This window comes from Cetorhinus maximus, chromosome 24 (genome assembly GCF_964194155.1).
Source record: "Cetorhinus maximus chromosome 24, sCetMax3.hap1.1, whole genome shotgun sequence".
Classification (NCBI taxonomy): domain Eukaryota; kingdom Metazoa; phylum Chordata; class Chondrichthyes; order Lamniformes; family Cetorhinidae; genus Cetorhinus; species Cetorhinus maximus.
Window position 1 is genome coordinate 11823845 of NC_135902.1, and position 23465 is coordinate 11847309.

The 23465-nt window shown below is 43.9% G+C and overlaps 1 protein-coding gene across 1 annotated transcript in view; it reads right to left on the reverse strand.

Annotated features, from left to right (window-relative positions):
• Nucleotides 1-23256, reverse strand: part of glp2r (glucagon-like peptide 2 receptor) — an 80614-nt gene extending 57358 nt beyond the window's left edge. Inside the window, exons 1-2 of the mRNA XM_078570600.1 lie at nucleotides 22854-23256; nucleotides 4020-4113 (exon numbers count right to left, since the gene is read on the reverse strand). Coding sequence (XP_078426726.1) covers nucleotides 4020-4113; nucleotides 22854-22958 — 199 coding nt within the window. The 5' untranslated portion in view covers nucleotides 22959-23256. The remainder of the gene's footprint in view (nucleotides 1-4019; nucleotides 4114-22853) is intronic.
• Between the last annotated feature and the right edge of the window lie 209 nt (nucleotides 23257-23465).

Sequence of the window (23465 nt, forward strand, 5' to 3'; positions counted from 1 at the left end):
TCCCCAAAAACAAGGGCTGATAAGGAAATGACCCCTGCTTTTGTTGCTCATCAGTTGCTTTCTAAAGGAATATCATTTACCATTAGTGCACTTAGTGTTTAAATCAGAATTGATTCTTTCCTGTTTTTTTTTTTGACTGGGTTTATTCATAACACAGAGATGAGGAGAATTTTTTTCTCTCAGAGGGTTGTGCGACTTTGGACCTCTCTACCTCAGAAGGTGGTGGAGGCGGGGTCACTGAGTATTTTTAAGGCAGAGGTAGATAAATTCTTGTTAGGCAAGGGAATTGAAGGTTATCAGGGTTAGATGGGAATGTGGAAACACAAGAAGACCAGTCATGATCTTATTGAATGGCGGAGCAGGCTTGAGGGGCCAAATGATCTATTCCTGTTCTTATTTCATATGTTCTTAACACATTCTTGGAGCTGGGAGGCATTGCAACTAATGGAGAACTAAGAAAATTGCACACCTGCATTAATGGTTTTTGAATCACTTATTAATCTCCTCTATTAGTATCAGCATTGACTGGCAATCATGGCATTTTAATTTGACTTTTCTCCACGCCTCATTTTTCAGTTGGACTGTCCATCGTTGAGATGATACTGCGGTATTGTAACAGACCAAAGTGCCAACATACAACACAATTAATTCTCCCCACATGTTGAGCTTCAAGCTCAGCTGCACTGCTAAGGGAATAAACCAGGGATAAACCAAGCCACTTTCCAAAATAGAGGGTGTAGACACACTCCCTGAGCAGGGTTGGAGATCTAGGGTAATGTAAATAATGTGTCAAATAGAGTCAGAGACTTGGGGAGATGCAGGATAATGTAAATAATGTGTTGAATAGAGTCCGAGACTTGGGGGGTGGGAGAGAAGTAGTGTAAAGTAATGTTAAATATGTAAATAGACAATTTACATAATCAGTGTTGTAAGTACATGACAACAGATTGCACTGAGGGATGGTTCTGTGTGAAGCCTCGTGCTAAACCTTGTCATGTATATAGTTAGAAGAATGTTTAATAAAAGATAAAGTTTGCCAATTGCCTTGCCCCAGCATTGCCTATTATCCTAACCAAGGACAACCTAAGCTAAGATACATGGGGCAGGATTTTACGTGTTGGTGAGCGGGGGTGGGGCCCACTCACCGACACATAATGTGATGCGCGGTGACATTGGGGGGAACACCGCGCCCCTTTAAAATTTTCAGGAAGGTAGGGGCGCAGTGAAATCAGCTGCGTACCCGCCGACTTGTCAAAGGCCAATTGAGGCCATTGACAGAGTCAATTATGTAATTAAAGAGTCTGCCTGTCCAACCTTAAGGCTCCCAGGGGCGGGATGAGGTTTCATGTAGGTTTTTAAAAATTTTAATAAAGTTTATGTGAAAATTATGGACATGTCCCAACTCATGTGTCACATTGTCACATGAGGGGACATGTTAGGGAAATTTTACTTTTCTATTTTTAGGTTTTGTACATGTTGAACCGATCTCCCTGAGGCTGCACTTTTCCTCAGGGAGATGAGTGTGCTTTATCGTGCGCATGCGCGAAAGAGCGCACTCTCGATTTTGGGATTCCACCCCCCAGCCCGTACAGGGGGAGCGCATAGCGCTTCCCACCGGGTGTCACGCTGGCCCGCCCAGGTAAAATGGCGCCGCGCCTCCGATTGGGAGTGCCGATCGGAAGCGTGCCTATGCGCGCCCGCCCTTCAACTCCCCCCACCCCCCCTATCCCCCCCACCCCCCAACGGGGGGAAAATTCAGCCCACAAAGATGATAGCAGAGGAGCCACATGTTTGAGCCAGGTTGGAGCCCTGCAGGCAGTGCAGTGCAACATGGCAGAGGCTTATCAGCAAGCCAGTTCCCCATTCTCCGGCATTGGATGGCAAAATATTATCACTGGTGAACGCTTTTACTGGGGGACAGGGAGTAAATACCAGCCTTGCCAGACTTGTGCGAAATGAAAACTGAATCAAAATGTCTTGTTTTCAATCTCCTTGGATTGATGCAAATTACAGTTCTTGTGTTTGATCCAGTTGGCGGCATTTGAAACATTGAATTTTTGTTTAAAATGTGCTGGAAAATTACTTTAAATCTTTGACTAGGTCACACAGAATTCTCCATACAAAGTATAGTTTTATTGCACAAAATTCCTGAGTATGAATAAGCCTTGCATTGTGAAAAAAAACCGAATGCCATAAAACCGTCAGCCCTTTGGTGTTTATCTGGAATAATTATTAACAATCAGGATCCACTTAAAGCACACAGCCTTTATCTTCCCAATATTAAAAACAGCCCACTTCAATATTATTGTTACTATTAAACAACCATAAAAGCTCAACACTGAAACATATGTGGTCATTTTCCGATTTCACATTTCTAGTGGGGCACCTCATCCATCAGGGAATAGTTTTCCACTGTACTTTGCAGCTGATTTTCTTAGTATTTCAATTCATTGCGGGTGCCACATGCGCCAATTTATAATATGTATGTATTCCTGGTGGCTGAGACCACTCAATGGGAGAGTAGCATTGAAAATTTAGCCCTTTAAACCAGCAATAGAGTTCTTTCAGTCTGAAATAAATCATGAATGGAAGAAATCCTGTTTTGGACCTCCTGTCCATCTCTTAGTGTAACTGCTGGTTCAACCTTCTATTTTAATTCATTCCTCTAGTCTCCTAATATTGTTAAATCACACCAAGGTGCAATTTCATTGACTCCATCCATCATCTCGCATCTTACCGTACGCGTGTGGGAGATCAATGTGGGCTCTTTTGAATTGTTGCTAGGCCAATTGCCCATGAGAGGCACCATGGCTAAAATGGATTCTGCCCTTCCTGTACTTGACATCTGAATTGGAAACACTGGATGGCGATCAGGAGCAGGAACCTTCATTTTTATTTTCTCCCCCTTCCCAGCCCATGGTTGTTCCCATCAATTGTGGTGTCCCCAGCTGCCTTTCAGTTCAGAGCAGTGAACTCAGTATGAATCAGAAGTGGGATTGCTATGTTTTGTTCCACTCTAGGCAAAGCATTTAACAATTAAACTATTAGGATAGCCAATGTTTCCTCTTATAAATGAGGAACGCGGCATAATGAAAACAATAGACTTTTCCACAAGTATATGGAACAGGACAGATCTTGGGGTGTTTGTTTCTGAGATAAAGCACCACAACGTTGCCTAGTTACATTTTGCTGAGGTATGCTAGGTGAATAGGCTTGAAATCATAATACCTATTCACAGATGAGCGCATGAAATGCTAGTATGATGGTCTTCTTCTTGTTATTTTAACTAAGATATTAACCACTTAAAATTACTCAATTAGCAAATAAAATATCAGATGAATGTTAATCATTTGCCTGACTTTATCACCAATAGCAATTTTGAGCCTTTAGGAATGAGTCACGTTGGACTCTAATGTTTTGTTCCAATGTTTGAGACAGTGTAAAGTAAGAACGTGTCAAACTAAGCAAAGCTCACTGCAGTTTCTGACTAAAAGCTATTGGAACCTTGTCAGACTCTGGGAAAGAGCCAAGAACCCTGGACTATAAGGATAGTAATCCAGTGATTCCATCCAACTCCTACAGTGAACTTCTGAAACTTAATCTATGAAGGCAGGTCAAGTTGAGATATTGACCCAAGATGGGAGTCTACCAGTTTAATTTGCAAATACTTGGTTACCTGTGCAAACTTTTTCTAAGCTCATAAATTGAGTATTGGGGGCAGGGGCAGGGGTGGGCGTGGGGTGGATTATGAGCACTGTCTCCTCTTCTTTGCTCGAACTTTTTGCCTTCTTGTCAATGGGTGGTTTTAGGGAAGCCTAAAACTAAAACTGTGGAGATAGTGGAGGATGTAACATAAAATAAAACATACGATGCTTAAAGAATTTGCACAGATTTGTGACCTGGTGCCCAGAAAGGCATTCCCCCCAAAAGAGGCTTCTCCCAGGAAGGCTAAAGGTTAAAATGTTTAAACAGAATAACTTTCCTATAAATAAATCTTAATATCAAGTTAGGTTGCTCACCAGTTTTATTACTGGCCTTGGTTAGGTTTTGCAAACACTGATCTTTATACAAGGACCAGTTACTGACCGTGTCTTCCAGCATCGAGCCATTGACCTGCAGAATAAACAGGATGGAACATGTAAACAAGCCCCTGTAAGGAAAGTTAAACAACCAAATTCTTTGCGAATTACCAAAGGAGAAGATTACTGCTGTAAGGTTAATTTGTGTGAAAAGAATGTAGTCAATTCCAGCTGAAGTGAATACCTAAATTTCATTCCTGATTTATCTCCCCTTCTAGTCTTCAACCCTTGTAGTGTCATGCATTATATCTTTGGCACTTATCTATGTTTCTCAAAAAAAAATGCATCAGCTACATTAAGAGAATGATGCAGGATAAAAATAAAAATTGTGAAAACTTCAGTCTCAAGGTCCTGATTGAACAATCCACTTCACGAAATTAAAGACAGTTAATTTTAACAATGTATTATCTAGCAAGCAATATCATTTTCGTTTCCCAGGCTACTAGATCACCCCAGAATGCAATAAATGTGGCCCCACTAAATTATACTTTGAACAGTTTTCTTTTAAATAACACCTCTCAGCAATTGTTAAGAATGAACTTTTAGATGATTCAGTCACTTCAAAAGTAAATCAACATTGATGGCTTATGCAAAGCCAGAATCAAAACAAATTATTACATGCACACGAATGATTCTCATTTCAGAACATTGAGCCGTCTCACCTTCCGGCTAAACTGTTCTGTTTATTTCAATATTTAATTGCAAATCATAACCAGCACCACTAGATTAATATCTCAAATTTCATTTTTGAAACATGGGGTCCCAGAAACATTACCCAGATTTTGTTATTAACATTCTATGATTCTGTTTGTTTCTTCAGGGAGGTGGAAATCCTTACTTTTAATATGCAAAAAAGCTAAAAGAGCTGCTATCCTCTCTAATTAGGCTTCATTGGGTTTAAGTGATTGAATTCTGTTTTTATAGGAAATCCAAGAACTTATTAGCGTGTTTGGGATTGTTATTCTGCTGTCGGGTGTTGGATACCGTTTGGGAGGTCTTCATGAAATCGTCATAGTCTTAAGTAGGTTAACTGCATGTATTTATTAAATACGAGTACTATGTACATATTTACAGTAAAGGTTTCAAGCAAGGAGCTGACTCCATGCTTGCTTGTGCACATGGCTCTGTCCAACACTAGACTGACCCCTAGGTGTGGGCAACGTGTTCTCTTCCATCACTGTGCGGGCGATACTGTACTGAGTCTAACTTTAACCAATATGCGCCAGACCCTTATACGACACGGCCCCTTAAGTCTTTACCCAATGTATTTCAATTTATTCTAGTTTACCTCATGTATTTACATTGCTATTACTACCCTATCTCCCCCCTTTCAGGTCCCTGAGTTCATAAATTCTTCCGTGGCCGGGATATTGAGGTCGGTGAGCAGGGGGCAGGGCCCATTCGCCGACATGTAAAATGACGCGGGATGAAGTCGGGCGGAACTCCCGACATCACCCCGTGTCATTTCAATTTTCAGGTCGGTGGGGGCGCAGCCAAATCAGCTGTGCGCCCGCCGACCTGTCAACGGCCAACTGAGGCCATTTAAAAACTAATTGAACTAGTTAAAGGACCTACCCGCCTAACCTTGAGGTTGGCGTGCAGGCCGAGAGCCCTGGCGGGCTTCAGAAAAAGCATGAAACCTCATCCATGGGCGGGATGAGGTTTCATGTAGGTTTTTAAAAATTTAATAAAAGTTTGAACGAAAGTGATGGACATGTCCTCTCATGTGACAGTGTCAAATGAGGGGACATGTCGGGGAAATTTTAATTTTGTGCATTGACCATTTTTGAATTTGGCACTGATCTCCCTGAAGCAGCGCTTAGCCTCTGGGAGATGAATGTGCTCATTCATGCGCATGCACACTCCCGGCTGATGGAATTCACCGCCCCCCCCGCCACCCCCCACCGCCTACACAGGGAGCGCATAGCGCTTCCTGGTGGATGTCATGATGGGCGGGCCTTAATTGGCCTGCCCACGTAAAATGGCGGCGTGCCCCCAATTTGGGGCGCTGATCGGAGGCGTGCTTGCACGCGCCCGCTCCTGAACTTCCCCCCAATGGAGGGAGAATTCTTCCCCATATCTCGTTCACTCTACTGTCGGAGGAGTTGTAAGTTGCAGGTAAATTCTGTTGATTTGGAGGTTGTCCTGGCATCTGGGTATCTTATATCCTCTTTTTCCGTTCCTTTGTATTGAACAGCTCTTTGTCGATTCTGTTGTTGTGGTGATAGGTGATTGTTGTTCCATCCCATTTCTTGCAGGTTAGATGAACATTTTGCTCTTCTTCATGTTGTTTTTTTTCCTCCTCTTGCTTCATTGTGTGAGTCATCGTGATGTCCTCTGTGATGGAAGTGGCCATCGTTATGAGGATGTGTTTTTTTTTTAGTAAGCTCACCGCTATGTTTGGCTGTGTGGTGTGCTGTCAGTAATGGGGCTGCTACTTGGTTCTGTGGCACTGTCATGCTGGCCGGGACTTGCAGCGTTTGCTCTGTGGTCACAGTGTTGACATCATCAACAGTCGTGGGAGCCGGAGGTTGAGGCTCTTCCGCTTGTTGGTTGCTCTCTTGTCTATCCTCCACTGGAGGCGTCATGGTAACCATCTGAGTGGTTGGCTGGTCTGACCAATGAGGGCTTTCTAGTACCTGTAATGAAAATGGACAAACCTGCTCTGGAAAGAGAGCAGACAGTCCAGAGCTGAAGTCCCAGTCAGGATACTCTTTCTGGTTCGCGCTCCCAGGAACTTGCAGTTCTGCATCATTTACGACAGTGGTTGCCTTGGCCTCTTCTGCCATTTTGAGGAGATTCAAGGCTACACAGGCATCTCTGTTCAAGAGAGAAAAAGACTGGTTACGGATGACGTACATCAGCTCGAAGATTTGTTTGCCGACATACCTTAGTGGTTCCAGAATCATGTCTATGACCAGAAGTCGGATTCCTCCGGGCCCGTAGAGTGGTGTGTCTCTAGTTCGAAGCCAGGGGTCTCTCAGTCAGAGAGAACTGTAACACTGGCTCCCATGTCCAATTTAAAGTTTGTGAAATGGCCATTAACTGAAATGCCCGCATTCCAATATGAAAATCCAGGATCTTTGACCTAACCAAAGCAGTCTGACTGTGTGTCGACTCGCTGTACAATCTTGACCTCATGAATCACCTTTGGGTCTTCTGTGTGTTTAGATGTTTTGGTCCTGCACAGTTTGCCAAAGTTTCCAATTCTGTTACATTGAAAGCATTGGGCTGAAATTGCAGGACATTGAGCTCGTCTGTGGGGGCACTTTGCCCCACAGTGCTGGCATGGTCGCTCTGTTGGTCGGTTAGGGTATTTGTTCCCTTGGCCTGGAGTGTCCTTGTTTCTGTGCTGTTTAACTAACGGGACTGTGGGTTTCCTTTGTACCTAACCGTGGTAAAAAGGAAATGGACCTGTGCTGCACATGGAGTTCAGACTGCTGAACAATCGGGATAGCTTTCTCAAGGGTCAGATCTTCTTTTGCTTGCAGCATGTCTGAGAGTGTGTCACCCGCTACTCCTGCAACCATTCTATCCCTGATAGGTTCAGGCTTTAAGGGTGGAATTTTCACAGATTTGCACTAAATGCGATAGTGGGCGGGTAAAACGACATTTTACCCGCCGGCCACGATGGTGGCTTTTCACACCGTATCATCCCAAACTCACCTCATTATTTATGCATTCCCGGGAAACACACCGTTTCCATGGTGAGCGGTCTCTCATTCACCCTCCAGTCATCACCCAGCCATTGCATCACGCCAGCCGCCATGTTTAAAAGGCAGCCATCAGCACAGCGCTCATCGCCACCAGCTCACCACCGCTGACTGAGAGACATCGCCAGCAAAGGTAAAAAGACTGCAGTCCCCCCGGTTTAATGACGGGCCCCTCGAGGGACTGCTGGATGCCGTGGAGACCCACCGGGATGCCCAGTACCCCCGCTCTGGCCACAGGATGGGCAGCAACGTGACCAATCCAGTTTGGGATGTGGTGGTAGTGGTGGTCAGCACCAACACCCTTCAGAAGAGGACAGCCACCCAGCGCCTCAAGAGGATGAATGATCTCCTCCATTCCGCCAGGGTAAGTCACTCTTTTTATCACTCTCCACTCACACACTCACAAACCCAGCACACATCCACAGGGCCTTCACTCACTGCCAGTTCAAGAGACATCACCATTCACTCTCTCACACACATCTTCGTTGACCTCAGCCTGTCCATGGGACCACTCACCACCCACACAGGCCAGGCACATTTATCATCTGGCCAAGCAGGCATCCATCTCCATCTCTATCCATGCAGGACAAGCTGGCACACAACAAGAGAGGCTACAGACCGCTGGCAAAATGCCTGAAATCAAGGTCCTCACGGACCTTGAAAACAGAGCCATCCAGCTGGCTGGTGAGAATCTGGACTGTTCCTGTGCTGAGGGTGAGGTCGGTGGTGCTCTATCAAGTGAGGATCCAGCAGTGCAACATCCATCAGACAACCATGCTGTGAGTGATGTGTCCTGTTTCACAGGTCACTGCCAGGCACTAATTATCTCCCCTTGCTTTTGCAAGCACATCTGGAAATCAGCCCACAGAGTCCATGACCCAGGATCTCCAATCAAGCCCCGAAGAAACCTCTGAAGTGGAATCTGGAGGCACCCTCCCTGAAGTTCTGTCACAGCGCTCACCCACAGCCTCCACCAGCCCAGAGACAAACACCTCAGTGGGAGCTAGCTTTACAGTAGCCTCGGGATCACAATCTGGTGAGCACTTCACACTGTCTGATCCACAGCAGGCGGCGGCAGGGACTTCCCAGGTCCCCGGCATTCGGAGGTCTGCTGGAGGCCAGAACATTGCTGAGTCCGAGTCAGATGACGAGCCTCTGGACTCGGTCATGTCACAGTTGCTGGAGCTGCAAAGGCAAGTTCAAGAACATCAGGAAGGGATGTCCGCTGCACTCCTCAGATTGCAAGGCACGATGGAGGATTCCGTCTGCCTTCAGACTGAGGTGATAGTGCCAGCATGCCAATGCACCAAGATCAACACTGGTATGATGGCTGCCATGGAGACCTTGGTGCAAGACCTCGCTTCTGCTCTATTGCATGGGCTGAACTCCATCGCTGACACCATAGTTGGCCTGCAACAGTGTGTATGTGAGACGGGTGCTGTGCAGGTCAGCCTCACTCCAGCCACCTCTTCCCCTCAAGGAGTCAGCCAGGGGCCCGCAGGCACCCATAGGGAGGAGGTTCAGCATGTTCACACTCCAGGCCCATCCACCCAGGTGACTCTGGGAGTGACCGGCCCATTCGAATCCCTCTTCCTGTCACTTCAGCAGCTCCAGCTTCACAGGCTGAGGAGGGTGCCACTGCCACTCAGCAGGGCCTCGAAAGCAGTCTGGGGCTCTAAAAATCTCGGCCCTCCAGAGGACACCCATCAAAGACATCACAGACAGGGCGCCGCAGTCAGTAGGCTGCCTCCATCTCTGCAGTGATGTCCACTTAAGGAGAATTAGTTGCACAGCCTGTGCACGGGTGTTAGTCACTTGTACATACTGTTCACTATTGTCAATAAACTCTTTAGAATGTCTCCCTGCCTATGGCTCCTTGTTCTGATAAGCAGTGTTCTTATCATTCAGATGTGAAACCTTTCTGCACAAGATAAGGGCAGGTGTCTCAGTCCAGGGCCTCTTCTCTATGCTCTGTGCAGACTTCAGACCAAAGCGATGGACCCGCCTCACACTCCCTGGCAACATTACTAATACCTGTACCTCGGCGGTGCTTGTCATTCATGCCAGAATGTAGTGGGCAGGCGCCACAGAGTTCTCCCATTCTCTTGATGTGCTCTCAGCACCTTTAAGAAGGGGCTGGCCTCCATCTCTTCAGCATCTGTGACCACTGATGCTGTGCTCCAGCTCCTGAAGGGCTCAGATGCTGAAGGTGGACAAAGCATCAGATGCTTCTAAAGTTTCTTGGCTGCCTCTCTATGATATGACCCTGATCACGGATCACAAGTGAGCTACTCTCGGCCAGACAGGAGCCAGATATTCTCAGAGGTTATGTGAAGATTTATGGAGTGCCCTCACTACATGTCGTCTTCATCATCCTCCTGCAATCAAGCGACTATTAGGGCCTCTACTGCATCTCCATGACAGCAGCCTTATCACAGAGAGTATGTGCGCTGCCATAAGCCAGACTTGAGTCAAACATTCATAGATTGTCGGCTGCTGTCTTTCTGATATTTGCACGAGCCCGCTGAGCGATGTATTGCGCGAGCATGGGGTGACGTCGGGACACTCATCTGACATATTCTTGCGCAATTTTTCACCGGATCGGGTCAGGTGTGTGTCCCTCCCCATGGGACGTAAAATCTGGTTTTTCTGACTGATTTTAAATGGCAATTTCTGGCCACTGAACTATTTACAAGTTTCTCAGGACTTGCTGTATCCTGGAATTTAAAAGTTTTAGCTCACCCTACTAGTTCTGCTGGCTCTGCACAGAGGGAATTGAAACTGGACTTCCAAGAGATCCTATGGAGTTTTCTGCTGCAGTGAGGAATTTTAAATTCCTGCCTTCAGCTTTCAAGCCTTTTTTTGAAGCTTTTCCCTAGCAATTTTCCTCTATGCATCTACTTCTCGAACTTTTCTTCAGGTCAGAATGCTTCCTTGAATTTTTCTTCAGTCTTGCATGATTTTAGTTTTTCTCTGCATTTTTTGCAAGGTTTTGGGTTTTCCATTCATTGCCACCATGGTGTAGGGTTTTGGATACCATTTGGTAGTTCTTAATGAAGTCTTTGTCGTCTTAAGTAGGTTAACTGTATGTATTTATTAACTACAAGACTTATGTACTTACATAAAGTAAAGGATTCAAGCTAAGAGCTGTCTCCATGCTTGCTTGTACACACAGCTCTGTCCAACACATAAACTGACCCCTCGGTGTGGGTCATGTGTTCTCTTGCATAACTGTGTGGGTGGTACTTAACTCAGTCCCATGTTAACCCTATATGTACCAGACCCTTATACTACATTTTCCATCTGTTCCATTTGTAAAAACCAGAGCACACTAGGTGATAGAGTTATGGTTCACATTTCACCTTTGCCATTTCCAGCATTAGTGACCCTATTGATGGCATTGCTATTGGCAGTGTAGCTCTTCAGGCCATTGAGGCATGCAAGGCCAGAATGGCTGGGCCAAATGGCCTGTTTTAAGTTTGCAATTTCCACATAATTTGATGTAAGAATGCCCTTCACAGTGTCTATAGGAGGCCAAATGAATGCCAGCTCCACTTCTGGGAGAAGTTGGTCACCATTCAAGTACTATTTGATCATCTTATACATGGAACATGAATGCTAGGCCTAAAGGATTATGAATCTGCAGAATTGCTAAGCAGTGGGTCGATGCCGTGCAGTAAGATGAAGGGGGCTGTGAGCTATAACTTTGACATTCGCAAGATTGCCCTTACAACTTCAATTGCCAGCTTGCCTTGGCTAGCTGTGGGAGTATGGAGTGAGTGACGCATGAGTGGTGGCCAATGTTCCCTCAAAATCCTTTCCTGCTGTGCATGGCCTGTTCGTTTCAATGCATGGTATGTTTACATTTGGTTGTAGCGGATGTGCACATGGGCTGTAAGGAAAGGGTTAATTTTTGAGCATACTGGACAGTACGTTCCAGATCGAGGTGTCTCTGAGCACGCTCGCATCTTGGAGGGAACGTTGGTGGTGGCCGGGACCTATAAACCTGCACATAGCTTATCCAGCACCCTCATGTCGCGTTGTTGAAGCTGCAGCACCCTTTGACCCTATCTATTGTATATGCTCATGAGAAGAGGGCTAAAGAAAATGTCTCTAAACATCGCCAATATCTTGCCAGTTAACTAGTTGGTTGGTCACCATTTACACTGTTGTGTTGACAGTTCAGTCAGCTTCAATTAACTAGTATTCAGCAAAATTTTCAGTCAACAACATTAATTAGTTCATTTAAATGAAATAAAGAAAAGCACAGATTGCACCAGAAAATGATCATGACAGATGTGACATGCTTGCAACGCATGGACGCATGAACAAAAATGACATTTTTTCTTCATTTCTGTTTTATTTTGGTTAATTTCAATACAAGTCTTGCCAAAGATAAACTTTGATAAATAAAAGAAAAGCAGGCAGTTAAAGGGAATTTCATAGCTAAATCATTCTTGATAACAGTGAAATCATTGGCTTTTTGGCTCCAAAGCGTAAGGAAGCCTTAACTATTTTAGTTCTTAGCACAATGCTGTACAAGTATCCACAGGACCTGAGCTAATAACATCTGACCTATAACCAACTGGTAAAGTGATGATGAAGTGGGACGTTTCTATTCTAGCTTACCCTCCTTTGGTTAAATACCTCGAAGCATCTTGGTAATAAGGGGAAAAATTATCCTCCCTGTTGTGGGGGTGGGGGAAGTGCAGGAGTGAGTGCATGCGGGCGCGCCCCCGATCGGAGGCGCGCCGCTATTTTACATGGGTGGGCCAATTAAGGCCCGCCCAGCGTAACACCCGCAAGGAAGCGCTATGCGCTCCCTGTGTGGGCTGGGTGGGGGATTCCCCAAAAGCGAGAGTACACTCTTTTGCACATGCGCGCGAAACAGCGCACTGATCTCCCTGAGGCTAAGCGCTGCCTCAGGGAGATCGGCGCCAAATTTAAAAATATTCAATGTAGAAAAATAAAATTTCCCTGACATGTCCCCTCATGTGATACTGTCACATGAGTTGGGGCATGTCCATCACTTTTAATTAAACTTTTATTAAATTTTAAAAAAACCTACATGAAACCTCATCCCGCCCGTGGATGAGGTTTCGTGCTTTTTCTGAAGCCCGCCAGGGCTCCCGGCCTGCCCGCCAACCTTAAGGTTGGATGGGCAGGTCCGTTAATGAGTTAAATTAGTTTTTAAATGGCCTCAATTGGCTGTTGTCAGGTTGGCGGGCACACAGCTGATTCGGCTGCACCCCCGCCGACCTGAAAATTTAAATGACGCAGGGTTCCGCCCAATGTCATCCCGCGTCATTTTGCGTGTCGGCGAGTGGGCCCTGCCTCCCACTCGCTGACCTCAATATCCTGCCCAAGGTGTCCAATTCATTCTCTATGGGGCGGGAAGGATGGCAGGAGGTATGCTGTACACAACTAAACAAGCTTGGTCAACCTTGTATGAGGAGTATTCTGCCAAGGTTAGCTCCTGAAACATTTCTGACCTATCCATTTCCACAATCGCCATATTGATGACTCTGCCTTTAGGGAGCTTTCTCTCAGCGCTTGCCCGTGTCTGCATTGACGTCATCGCCCGCCCTCCTCCTGTCCCCAGCCCGGCAGCGCTGAGCTTTGCAGTATGCGCTTCATGCTGGCTGGCCGTTAATTGGCCGGCCAGCGTGAAATCGCAGTCGGGGCCCGATCGTGGTCGGAGGTCCGTTTCCTGGCTGATCCCAGGCCTGCCGATCACGTCCGCCCGCCAAGCTAAAAATTCGGGCCCATGACCACTTGGTACCAAGGGCGCTTGTCATTTTACTAAGACAATCTTGTCTCTTTAAATGGAATCACACCCATTACTCAACCAATCACGGTCACTGCATGCCAAAGTGCAATGTGGGGGCAGAAATTTTTGTTCAGCGGGTGGGTGCTCACCCGACCCACTGGAGCGTGAAAGGACGGGCGTTGATGTCGGCCGAGGCTTGTTAAGGCCATTAAATAATCAATTAACTTACATTTTTTGCTGCCTGTCCAACCTTACGGTTGGTGGGCAGGTGAAAAGGCCAAGTGGTCTTTTCCGCGGGCAGGACAAGGTTTACAAAAGTAAATAAAGATGAAATAAAAGTTTTAAAATTGATTTAATAACGTGTCCCTGCTCAAGCGACAGAGTCACATGAGAGGACATGTTTCGTTGCATTCTTATTTTCTTCTATTTCTTTTTTCAACAGCACTTCATCTCCCTGAGGCGGCTTTGTGCCGCAGAGATTATGAAGCACTCACTCGCGCATACGCGTGAAGTTCGGACTTGGCCCACTCACCCTCCTCCCTCCCCCCCCCACCCAACCCGCACAGGCAGCACTCAGCGCTGCTGCTCGCATTTCACGCTGGGCGGGCCTCAGTTGGCCTGCCCAGCGTGAAATTGCGGTCCGGTGCCGATTGCGGGCGGTGGCCGGCTTCCTGACCACCTCTGCCAAGCCCGCCCAACAAGGGCAAAGCTCTGCCCGTGTTGCGTAACAACTAAACTGAGTTCAGGGTTCTAACCAATGTTAAGCAGACATAGCTCTGATCAAAGAACTATGTGCGGCCCATATGGTTATTGTAGATAAATGCCAGAAGCCCTGTCGCTCCCTGCAGTTAATCTGACTGAATTCACAAAAATTCAGAGGTAACAAACCATAACTTTATACCTTGTACCTCAGCTATTTTTACATTGCTGACTGACACCTTGCTATAACAAACTGCGTCATTCAATAAAATTCAGCAGGTCCGTGACTACTGCTAGTCATTTCCCAGTGTGGCTTCCACTCCTCAGGTGGCAGTGTTATTCTGCAATAACACTTTCCTTAAAGTGTATCTGGAGCTCATTTCCCACCTGCTTGTCCTTCTGATGGTCCCCCTCTAACAGTTATTCAGCCCGAAAACAAGCTGCAGTTAGAAGCAGGTGCCCATGGGCAGAGGTTTACAACTAAATCCCCTTTTCCTTACAGCCGCAGTCCGCTTGTGCCTCAACAGGCAACAGAAACCACCAAAGCTGAACCTGGTGGAGTTAGGGGCACGGGCAAGACTTTTTTCTGTGCATTAGATGTACTGATTTTGTAAACCCATGCATTGTTAAAGGGTTTATGATTTGGCTAACAATATGACATTCTGGAATTCTCTTCATTCTCCCCTGATGTTCTTTATTAGAATTCTCCAGGGAACCTTATAGCTCAGTAAGATCGCATGCATTTAAATTTTTGCTGATTTGCTCTTGTAACTAACTGCAATGTCAAAATCTAGTTTATGACATCTTTGATATCATCTTCTAGATCTACAAAGTTTATAAACACTTTTGTAATAAATAATGGGGGGAAGCAGGAAAGGGGAGTTAAGGCAGCAATCAGATCAGCCATGATCTCATTGAATGGTGGAGCAGGCTCCTATTTCTTATGTTCTTATGCTCCTTCCCATGCATTTTCAGTGGCCATCACATCTAACATCATGAATATAATAAAAGCAAAATACCGTGAATGCTGGAAATAATGATGCGTACAAATGCAAAATAATAGAAAAACACATGCCGCGCAATAATCAGGTTGATTTGTGCAATTTATAAAAGGGTTTCAAAGTCCTGCTGATTTCTCTGTATCAGTTAACAATGAACCTGGTTTTGTTGCAGCAGGGCAATCATCTGCAGTTGGTTAGACTTGTCCCTGCACCCTTCAGCTCAACATTTTCTTTGTCCACGAAGTTGCTGAATGCATGAGCTGATGACGGAGGAGAGACGGAGACAGGGCCAGAGTGAACAGGGAAACCAACGGGATACTTCCTTAACAAAAACAGAATTACCTGGAAAAACTCAGCAGGTCTGGCAGCATCGGCGGAGAAGAAAAGAGTTGACGTTTCGAGTCCTCATGACCCTTCAGCAGAACTGAGTAAAGTTAGGAGAGGGGTGAAATATAAGCTGGTTTAAGGTGGGGGGGAGAGAAGTTGCGGGGGGAGGTGGTAGTAGGGACAAGCAAGCAGTGATAGGAGCAGATAATCAAAAGATGTCACAGACAAAGGAACAAAGACGTGTTAAAGGTGGTGATATTATCTAAGAGAATGTGCTAATTAAGAATGGATGGCAGGACACTCAAGGTACAGCTCTAGTGGGGAGGGGTGGAAAGATTAACAGGGCATAAAAGGTATAGATTTAAAAATAATGGAAATAGGTGGCAAAAGAAAAATCTATATAAATTATTGGAAAAAACAAAAGGGAGGGGGAAGAAACAGAAAGGGGGTAGGGATGGGGGAGGGAGTTCAAGATCTAAAGTTGTTGAATTCAATATTCAGTCCGGAAGGCTGTAAAGTGCCTAGTCGGAAGATGAGGTGCTGTTCCTCCAGTTTGCGTTGGGCTTCACTGGAACAATGCAGCAAGCCAAGGACAGACATGTTGGCAAGAGAACAGGGTGGAGTGTTAAAATGGCAAGCGACAGGGAGGTTTGGGTCTTTCTTGTGGACAGACCACAGGTGTTCTGCAAAGCGGTCACCCAGTTTAAGGATACTTCCTTAACACATGAGATTTAGGCCCGAATTTTCAGGCCCAGGTTGGGACAATTCCTGGCTCCGCAAACCTGACCCATGAAAAAGTACCCTGCAAGGTCCAATTTTTGTTCTGGGGTGGGAGGAATGTGTGTGTCAGGTGTGGGGGGGGGGCAGAGATTTTATGGGAGTTGTGGCGGGCAACACCAGAACAAGTGCGGAGGCTGCTGGGTGAGAAGGTGGGCTGGGCGGGAGGTCTGCCTCAGTGCACTGACACTTTGTGAAAGATTTAAAAAAGTACAACATAAAACAGTGCTCCATCCCTCACCATTCACACTCCTCTCCCACCACACACTCCACATGCCCCATCCATTCCAACCCAACTCGCAGCTCATGTCTCGCACTCTCCCCCATGGCCCTTCATCCCCTCCATGCCAACCTATGCCCCTCTATCCATCAGTTTATAAGCACTTTGAGCTATTAATAAAACTGTGAAGTGACAGGCACCCCATTAATAATGGATGGTTGTGAAATTACTCATGCAGCTTTAATCCTATAATGAATGCCCCCGCCCCCAACCCCTACCCCTGCTTATGTCAACAGAGAGAGTGAAATAGTAAGAATTGATTTTTTTTTAACACTGCAGAAAGCTTTTTTTCCCCCCAATATTTAAAGGGCAGAAGTTTTAAATGCCTTGACAGTTTAGCAGCTCCTTTTGACAGCTTCTTTTGACAACTCCTTTTGATAGCTCCTTTTAACAGCTCTGTTGACAGCTCCCTTGACAGTTCCAATGAGCTTGAAGGTTCCAATGGGTTTATGCACCTTTTACGCACATTCATGTCCAATTTCAACAATCCTAAAGGGCAGCTTACCCCTCTCAAAGGGCACCTGACCTCTCCAAAAGGAAAGCCCACCTCTTCCAAACGGCAACTGACCTCCCCCATAGATGTCCCTGGATCAGATTCAGAAGGGTACCCTAATTCTCCAAAAGGGTACCTTACCTCTCTAAATAACTCCAGCAGCTTTGGACATTCTCCTACCGGATCTAAAGTGCACAAGTCATGTTTTGGACATCCCACTAACGAAAATGAGATCACTCTAAGGCAGCTGCCTTAGCATGTGAGGTTGTTCCTGTGAACCATGGGTGTGCAACTTAGAGCCCACCCCGACCACGGTCCCTGCATAAATGGTAGGTGCCATGTTCAGGGGCTGAACTTCTGGATTCAGGCCTCGGTCGCCATTTCCATAATGATGGAGAGGCTTTCTGTCTTTACGAAAATTCAGGCTTTAGTGATTGGGAAACAAACAGTGGAAGAACTGGGAAGGAGGGTGAATTCAATGTCAAATCAAATAAATAAAAAGGTGGAAGAAAGATTGTATTAAGAGAGAGAGAGAGCAAAAAAAATTATGTTTTAAAATTTACCTAAATCGATTCACAACATGACGGAAGGAGATTCTACACCTATAATAGTTCATTTTTGTTTCCAGGGAGGTTGATTGGCCGTCATTAACATTCATTATGTCATTAAAATGACACTTACACTTGCCATCACTAGCTCTAACTATCCATCTCCAGTTTAGTTCGTATCGAGCGTGCAAATGCAATAACTTCACGACATTGCATGCACTTCTTTGCTGAGACAAACAGAAAGATGCTGTTTTCATGAAGTTAATAGTGGAGAAGGGTAGCTCAGACAGCAACATGTTCAGATTTAACTTTGCACCTGCTGCCCACCTGACTCTGCTACACCGTTTATGTATAAATAATGGTGATTGCCATTAGCCTCACTGTTATTTTGATGGGAAGTTTGTCCCAATCTCTTTCAATTCTATGCCATTGGAATATTTCTCAGTAAGTGAACATTTAAGAATTAGTTTTTTTTTTCTGGTATCAATTCAGGCAAAATCCAAATGGAATAGAAAATATATTTGACTGTATATGCCTGTGTCCAATGAAATACAGAAATCCTTATACTCTGATCACGCAATCTTAACTACCAATAATTAATGCTTGTTATATTAAATTAATTAAAAGATCCATCAATTCCACCACTGTTCTGTATTGCAACTGAAGACGTTTTGATTTTCAAAACTATCTAACAGCTTTAAAATGGACTTCTGTGTGAATTCTTAAACTACAACACCACGAAGCTAATGACATTTCGTACTTCATAGAATTGGTGGACTATGTTTAATGGATGCAAAGATATTGCTGCAGTCCTCAAAATGATAAACATAATTCACAGGATAAATACAAATGAGGGAGGTCACTTCACCCATCATAACACATCTATCTATAATAAAAAATGACTGAATTTCCCTACCTCTTTACATCATAATAGGCTCTTGAATAACTCTAAGGCTTCTCCTCCACTCCTTTGTCTGGGAGCCCATTTGAGATTATGTTACCCTTTGTTCTTTCTGTCTGACCTAAATTCATCCCACATTGGTTTGAACCTCTGCCGATGGCTTTACTTTATCTAAAAATAATCCTTCAGATTTCCCTTTCCTCTCTCATTTAGTATCCTACACATCTGAGAGATCTCCTCTTTTCCAATTCCCACCAATGCTAAATATGGCCTCAGTTTTTCTAATTTACCCTTGTAGCTTAGGTCTGTGATGCTGGTTTATAGCCCTATGGATCTTCTTTGCAACACTTGCAGATTTCAGTTGTGCCCGGTTGTACTGGGTAAAAATGGAACTTGCATTCACATAGCATCTTTCACAACCTCAGTAAGTCCCAACATGGTTCACTACATATGAAGTACATTTGAAATGTAGTTACTAATGTCATATTGTAGGAAACAGGGCAGCCAATTTGCACACAGTAAGATGCAACAACTGGCAATGAGGTAACAATCCGATGATGTGTTTCTGTGATGTTGGTTGAGGGATATTTTTTGGGCCAGGAGAATGGGAACTCCGCTACTTTTTTTCATAAATCAGCATAGAATCATTGGCATTTATCTGAGTGACATCAATTTAATTCAGTCTCATCTGAAAGATGGCACCTCCAACAGTACAGCACTGCCTCAACACTGCAGTGAAACATCACCCTAAATCATGTACTTGAATTATGGACTGGGATTTGAACTCATGCCTTTCTAACGAAAGGCAAGAGAACTACCACTTGTTTAATGCTGACACCTAGGGTATGAATGAACAAGAAGAAACATATCTACTCACAGGTGGAACAACAAAGCTACACATTATTAGGCAACCTACCAAACTGGGGGGGAAGAGAGGGAGTCAATGCCAAGGACTGGTTGATGAACTCAGCTATAATATTTTGCCATTTTCAATTATGTTTGTGTGCTGAAACATGATGCATGCACAGTGCTGACAATGTGCAAATGACTAGTGAATCTCCAAGCTTTTGATCATAAGCTGTTCACAGGAAATGTAGACAGTTTATGAGTGTGGTCAGTTCCAAACCATTGCCCAAACTTTAACGATTTCCAATCCGCACTCTTGTTCTTGACTTGTTCTGCACTGGTCAAATCAGTTCAAACACCCTCTCTGAGTATTCTGCATAAGCACAGCTTATCAGAACAGGGGCTGTGAACTCGCTCATAGAATCATACAGCACAGAAGGAGACCATTCAGTCTATCCTACCTGGGCTGGCTCTTTGATGGAGCTATCTAATTAGCCCACTCCCCTGCTCTTTTGCTATAGTCCTGCAGACCATTCCTTTTTTGTATATTTATACAATTCCCTTTGGAAAGTTACTGTTCAATCTGCTTCCACCATACTCTCAGGCGGTACATCCCAGCTCATAGAAACTCATTCCGCAAAAATCTCCCCCCTCAACTCTTTTATCTACTACCTTAAATTTCTATCCTCAGGTTACTGACCTGTTGGTTGAAAGTAGATTCCCCCCCCCCACCGCCCACCACGTTTACTCGACCAAAGCCCTCGTGATTTTGTACACCTCTATTAAACCTCCCTGCTCCGAGGAGAACAATTTCAGCTAAACAAAAAAACAATACTCGAGAAATCGTATTGAGTGTTTCTGGAAAAACGCAGAGAGATGTGGATATGTGTTCAAATGGTAAAAGCGGCAACTGGAATTGTTCTGTCGAGATCCCTAGTGTAGCACCATCTGGTGTATAGGCTGAATTGTGGTCAGCAAGCAGCAGTCATTGTCAAGGCTAAGTGCAGTATCTGATGCTTTCTAGTTGGAACCACAACTTTGGAGCTCTCCCTGCTGTCATTAAGGAAAAAAAATACAAAGCTGTAAGCAAGTTTTTAAAAAAAAATTCCTATCGAGGGGGAGCCATCATCAGGAGGCTATCTGATTCATAAATTGAAAGATCGCCAGAATCTCTCTGCCAAGCTCCCACATTTTTGATTGACATAATGACCCAAAAAAATGTGAAACGTTGACAATTCCATAAAGGATCCCAGAGACAAATGAGAAAAAAAACAGAATAATCAAGAAATGTGGTTAAAACTAAAAGAAGAGAAAATTGGTGAAAACGAGTTATTTAATAAAAAGAACCAGGTGGTTTGTGGTCTGGGAAATTTTAGCTGCCCAAGAAAATAACTATTATAATAAAATAGCTTACATGCTACATTTCTTATATCAGTGTCAAATGCATTTGACAGAGCAATTAATTTAGTGAGGGGAGAGAGAGAGAGAGGAACAATGGAAAGAGGAACAAAGACAAGAAAGAAAAAGTGAGACTAAGAAAAGCAAGGAGGCAGAAAGTGTCAATGAGAGAAAAAGAACACGTAAAAAGAGGTAGAAGAGAGGGATATTTGTCTTTTTGTTCTGACCTAACATTCAATATTGCCCTGATCTGTTCTTGCATCAGTGAGGGAGCAGAGGCGCATATCTCACGTTTGTTATCATTTATAAATTGCTCAAAAAGTCGTGAGGGTAGCTGCTGACTTGGTGCGATAGTGTAAAATAGGAGGCAGCAAATCAGCAGCTTGTTTTGCATCTTTTCAATTGACTTCACTAGAAATGAAAATTGAGAGTGATGTAAAAAGGCTGCTGACTCACTATCACTCATCTCGTACTAGCGCACATAATCGACATCCACCCTGTAAAGTTTAAAAATCTTTCATTCATGGCCAATAACTACAGTTACTTCAAGCTGTTCAACAGCACAATGACCGAATCAATAAGAAAAATTGAATTAACTTTCAGTTCAACTTCTCAAAAAAAGGCATAACAGAATTTCAAACGACGATAACAATCTCATCTCAATTTACATATAAGACAAGACTTTTAGATCAAACATTAATTTAGTTGAATTATTTGCAAAAGATTATGTTTTTAATTAACTAGTGAAGAATATCATTCAACTTCCTCTTAAACTATTTAAATGTCCTGCCCTTTGAACACTGTATGCAATATTTGAATCTTCTAAGATTTGTTGATCACTTATAATTAAATTGAATTTGTTTTGATAACAATTCATTATTCTAAATGTTGATCTGATCAGATTTTTTTCCTTTATTTCTGCATGATGGTGAAAAATGCAAGTTGTCAGTAGTCTAGAACCACTTGATGCAATGTTTTGAATATCCAACTTACTGCTGATGATCCATTGACTTACAATCTGTTTGAAATCAAGACTCTCTAATGTTGGCTGCATTTAACACTGTGACATTTCTATTCAAGTCACTGAACTCCCAGTTGAAGTGACAGTATGTCCAGACATTTAAGTAGGAGCTGAAGCCGGCTCCTTATAATGTGGAAATATTCTCAGCATTGACCAATATCAACTATTCGAGTTTCAAAACAGCAATCAATCTCAGCAATGAATGATTTTTATTCTTGTTCCGCTGATCTCAATTCTCCTAGAATGGTAGTGGAGTGGTTATGTTATTAGAGCAATAATCCTGCACTAATAATCCAGAGCTCAAATTCCAGCACAAACCTGGGTTTGTAAGCACTGGGTTCTTTTCGTAATATAAACTCTTTGCCTTTCGCTAAAGATTTTCGAGAAGAGAATGGATTTTGAAAAATGTTTAGCTGTCTGGACAGCGCTGATGGTGCAATGCTATCCTTTTAATCATGAGGGTCTAAGGTTCAATTGCTTACGCAGCTGCTGGCTTTGATCTCCCCCTCCTCATTCCTTAGGTCTGGCCAGCAATTTAACAGAAAGAGGGACATGCGAGGGCTTCACAACTCGCTTGTGTCCAAAACAGTTGTCTGCTATTTGAAATACAATACACATAATGGGAAATAGCAGGATAAACATACTTAAACATAAAAAACTTGAGTGTTTTGTTTTCTCCAGCGTGCGCTAATTAAATTCCCTGTGGGTTTTTTTTTAACACAAATTTCATCTATTTAACTAGATGAAGGACTTAGTCACAAAGTGCAAACAAGGATGTAACGCAAATATACTAGAAAGCACAGATAACATTAAAACTTTGTATGTTAGAGGGAAAAATTGCTGCAAAATCCGGCGACACTTATCCTGTCTTTGATCTGACAAGTAGATATAATCAGAAAACGAGGTTAAACGATTCACTGTGGGGTTTTTTCTGGTGTGGTTTCGTTTGTACAAAACACTTTTCTTCCTCTAGATGGTCAGTTTGAAGATACTCACTCACCTGCATTACTTGTAGCAATGTCGCAAAGAGAACTGAAGTTTGTAAACGATGTAGCCACAGGTTCGAACTTAATCCCTCATCCGTGTTTCCACTGAAGATTTTCATTGCAGTTTGCTTCAGCAAAGTCGCCAAAGAAAATCCAATTCTCTTCCCAGTCCAAAATGTTCTGCACTTTATCCAAATGCTGTCTTATTGAATCATTCCGGTTGCAGCAGCTCCCGTTAGACAGCTTCTTTCTTTATATCAATTGGATGTTTCAAGATATCTAACCCCTAATGTCATGAATTAATGTAAGTTTTTATTCATATCCAATCCTGCTTCAAAGCTTATTTATTGAGGCAGAAAGTCTAAAAAATGTTGTGGGATTCCAGTGAAGTCTTGAATCCCTGGAGAGAAAAGTCCAGCGTCTGTCTCTGCAGTATGTGCACTGCCAGAATCTGCTTTCTGTATCATACTCCTCCCGATTCCTAAACTTCTCTCTACCAATCATAGCCAAAAAACAGTCACCATAGAAACATACCTACACAATCACATTTGCATAGAGAGTGACCATCTCTGTCGCACACTGATGTACTGATTAATTCATACAAGACACAGGCACCTTTAAAATCA